The 4,427-nt window shown below is 31.6% G+C and overlaps 1 protein-coding gene across 7 annotated transcripts in view; it reads left to right on the forward strand.

Annotated features, from left to right (window-relative positions):
* The window catches only part of LOC106458567 (CLIP-associating protein 1-A-like), a 199,705-nt gene that overhangs the window by 46,260 nt on the left and 149,018 nt on the right, over positions 1 to 4,427 (forward strand). For all 7 annotated transcript variants that reach the window (XM_022384825.1, XM_022384827.1, XM_022384830.1 and 4 more), the window contains exon 6: positions 1,377 to 1,468. In XM_022384825.1, the coding sequence (XP_022240533.1) occupies positions 1,377 to 1,468 (92 nt within the window). The remainder of the gene's footprint in view (positions 1 to 1,376; positions 1,469 to 4,427) is intronic.

Here is a 4,427-nt window from a genome sequence, read left to right on the forward strand (position 1 = left end):
AAGTATTTCTTTGTAGATGCAGTTATCAATGAAAGTACCTTGATTTTCTGTTGCAACACTCACAAGATTTTCACTAAAGAAAAACAAATAATTGTTTTGAATGTCTTTTTTGATTGTTTTATATTTGAAACTTACTCCTTTTTTGTAATTTTTATTGGTTAAATCTGAAATGTATCATTTTTGTGGAAATTTCAATTGTTTTATTTATTGCTGAGCTATGAAAATACTGCCTAGTTATCAAAATATTACCCAGTTATGATTGGTGCAGTAGTTTCTGAGCTCTGAATTTTGGACGTATACATCACAAGCTCCATTGTAATAAGATACATATAGGTATCATGGTACTGACCTGAGATAGTGGTTTAATTTTATTTATGAAATTCCAATATTCTGGAAGTTATGTACATCATTAGGTAACTCTTGTAGTGCTTTGTATAAGTACTTTTCTATTTTTTATTATCTTTGTATATTAAAGAAAAGAAAATATAGTATTATCTTACCTAGAAATATTGCCTTCCCTGTAAATTGTCTTTGTACTAGGCAGGTTACATTCTCCATTGAATGCTACCTTTTGTTTTGTCGTTGGGGTAGCTAACACTATAGGAATCTTTGTATTTCGATCTAACTCACCACTGTATTGCTACTGTTGTAAAAATGCACTGAGGGAAATGTATATATCTCTCTTTTTAGTATAGCATGATAAAACTGCAAAGATGATCAGATGGCAGTTAGAATGCTTTAATTTTTAATCCACTAAACAAAGAAAAATTACCTGCATATTTTACAGTTATTTTCATAAGTACCGTATACCCAAGTACTGCATATACCCAACACAAAATCCTGCTTATAATGCTCAGAGGTTTTTTTTCTACATGCTGAGAAAAGTAAGCTCCCCCCATTATCTCAGAAATAAGCTTAAGGGCTTAGTACACTTAAATCCAAGGTTTAATTTCCAGTGGTTGACACTGTAAATATTTTACTGTGGAGTTTGCACTTAACAACAACCAATCAGAAAAGCTATAGACATTTGCAGAATATAAATAAAAGAAATTAATACTGAATCGATTACATTGCAGATACTACATTTGTACTCACAGTGGATGATATTACACTATACTGTTAGAAACTGATACAGGTATGAATAGAAAGAAAATCATGAGTGACATGGTTTATGACACTTGTGGCACACTGATGTTTCTGAACAGCCATGTAGTTTAAAGGGTATTTTTCTCCTAGCCTTCTGTTGCATCTTTTAAAAGAAACATAAGTAAAATTTTTGAATTAATAAAAGAAATATATGAGATATGTCATACATAATATATTTTTGTCATAATTTAGCAAATGGTTTAATTTTACACTTTCTTTTTAATTTTCAGCACATGTTTGAGAAGTTAATGCCTGTTTTTAACCATAAGAACTGGAAGGTCAGAGAAGAAATCTTAATATGCCTACAAGATACTTTGGTCAGGTGGGTAATTTTAATTGTAATGGTAGTTTTTATTTCTACTGTATATACAATTTTGGAAACTTTAAAGAGCATCATTATACTAAATTGATAATATGAAATTTATTAGATATTTCAGTGTTATTTGTAACAGTTGTTACAACGTGTGTACATTTTTCAATTGTGAAATAATCACACACACACACACACACACACGCACACAAAGTGGAAGGAACTTGTCATTTGAAAATGTTCATTTTGAGATATATTTCAGCTTTTACAAATATTGAATATAATATGCTTTTTTTTTGGTCAAAGACCAAAGAAACAGACCATAATGTCAGGTCCAATCTGATATTGATTAGTTTAATCCAGCAGTTCCCATCCTTTTTTCTCTTCACCAAACCCTTGAGTAATAAAAGTTTTGCAGGGAACCCCTTTTAAAAAGTAATAAATTCTGTAAAGTAAAATAACTTTTCAACATGTTGAATATATTGAAATTATAAAGTCTCTGTAACACATAGTATGTAACATGTTTACAATAAAATCTGAATTTCTGATGTTGCCATCAGTTTGCAGATAGTATACCATGTAAAATTGAAATATAATTCTTGAAACATAATGAAAAAAATTGAAAACAAAACCATTTTTCTAAAACTAATGAGATTTCTGAGCTTGTTTTGAAGAACACAGTGCTTTAAAGTTCGGCTCAACAGAAGAGAGATATAGTCTTAAATCTGGTTCTGCATCAAGCTATTTCATTCCGTAAATATTATAATATATTAGAAGGAAATTAAAATATTGGTGAGAACTGTAGAATTGGGAAAAAGAAAATATATGCAATTACCAAATTTTTCTCGTGAACCCCTTCAGAATTACCTCTGGAACCCCTAGGGGTTTGCGAACCACTGGGTGGGAAATGCTGATCTAATCATTAATGGTATTTTACTATAATATCACAATATTTTTCTTAATTAACCAAGATTCAGTTGAAATTATGAAGCAGCAACTGAGATATCATAAACATTTTCTTCTGCTTAACATTTTACTGTTTACATGACATATTTCCACACCTGTACTCTATATGCATGTAGTTTTAATGGGTGAGGAAGGATGAATCTGGTGCAGAATATAATGTGTGATTAAATGTTAAGATGAAAATAGGTGTGAAATATCATTTTAAAAAAGAACTTAACACTTATTATAAAGAAGTGTGAACAGTTATTGTTTATGTAGTTGAGAATTCATGCAGTTCTTTTGTACTGCTTTTAGGGTCTGAAGCCTTCAAGTAATGCATAACCAATGCATTATAGACAATCTTGGTCATGCCAGGTGTTGTGTTGGGACTGTAAACTGATCTCACTCTATTTATAGATTATAGCAGAGGCCTTTAGATCTGTTAAAAATACACACATTATAAAACACTTACATTGGATGCTTAGAAAAGACTAAATAAACATCAAAATAACAAAGTTACATATGCATATTTTACCACAGTACACTTCTCAGGTGAATCCCTGTATTATTGCTTATCTGATGGAAATTTTTATTTTCTTTGTTTTTTACAAAGCCACTTTTTTTTAGTTGTTTTCAATAAATAATATTGACAACTAACAATTTTGTTTGGCAAGCCACATTTCTGTTTTAAGAGCCGTAAAGCTTTTATATTAACAACTCCATCATAGGACTGTATTTTCAACACAGTGTGCAAGTACCCGCTAAATTCTAAATCATTGTTGCATTTGAAATTATACTTTTAAATCAGTTAAACTCACTTCAGAAATACTGAAAGCCCTTTGTTGAATTTTAATTCATACTGTCAATAAGAAATGCAACTAAAAATTTCCGAATGTCCTTGTATCACTTACCCATAATCCTATGCACTTCCAATGCCTCTTATGTTCCTTTAACACTTTCAACTATCTAGATTTGTTGCAAGGTATTTATCTTTTAATCAGCTGATTTCATACATATAAAACAAGCTATACTTCATTATTTGTCTGTACAGATATTTTACTTTACTTTGTTTCCCATTTAAGGCAAGCTTGTCAACAGGAGATTGTTAGGGTTTTAATACCTGACTTTGCTTCTGGTCATCATTTCCATCCAGAGTCCTGTATTTAATGTTTTCTGTTTTCACTACATCTACTAATACTTTTAAAAGTGTGACCTACTATCAGTGTAATCAAAGTGGTTCTTTATGACTCACTCATTGACTCTCTGTTCTGGATAACTCCTTTTTCTGGACTTTTTGGGGGTAATCTCAAATATTTGTTTATTTATGGACACTTCACTTCATCTTCCTTGGGTTCATGAGATTTTTCACATCAATTTTGTATTCATAATTTATATTTGACTCTTCCAGATTTTGTTCAATTATGGACCTGGCAGTTAAACCTTTTCCACAACAAGGGTATGTTGATGTTGTACTTAGTATTTCTCAGAGGTTTTTACCCTCATCTCTTTGTAGTGGCAAAGACAACAGGAGATTGGAGACTGGTCTTCAGTCTTTCCTATCTAGATATTCCTTCTTTCTAAGTAAAATGTACAAGAACCTTATTTAATTTCTCTCATCATTGTGTTTGGATGACTAATAGGCATTTCAGAGATGCTAACTTACAATCTAGATTCACCCATCTTCGTTTTTCACTCTGTAGAGTGGTTGCTCAGATATTGGCCCTCAGATATTGTTTTTTGGTCAGGTTTCAGCACTATCTATTTACACATGTAGTCCAACCCTTATCTGGTCCTCTACACCCATTCAGTGTTGATTGTTATTATTTCCTGGATGGTTAGAGGATTCTTGCTCTGTGGTTGCATCTCACTGAATTGACCTCCTAGTTAGCTTCTTTTCTTCGATGGATTCTTCATAAGCCAAAGTCTCAGCATGTGCCTACTTACTATCTCATTTATCTGAGATTTCATGTTAACACTCTCTGAGGATCTCTTCACCCATCTCCTTTAGCTCTGCAATCTCTTGAGT

Source organism: Limulus polyphemus, unplaced genomic scaffold (genome assembly GCF_000517525.1).
Source record: "Limulus polyphemus unplaced genomic scaffold, Limulus_polyphemus-2.1.2 Scaffold487, whole genome shotgun sequence".
NCBI lineage: Eukaryota > Metazoa > Arthropoda > Merostomata > Xiphosura > Limulidae > Limulus > Limulus polyphemus.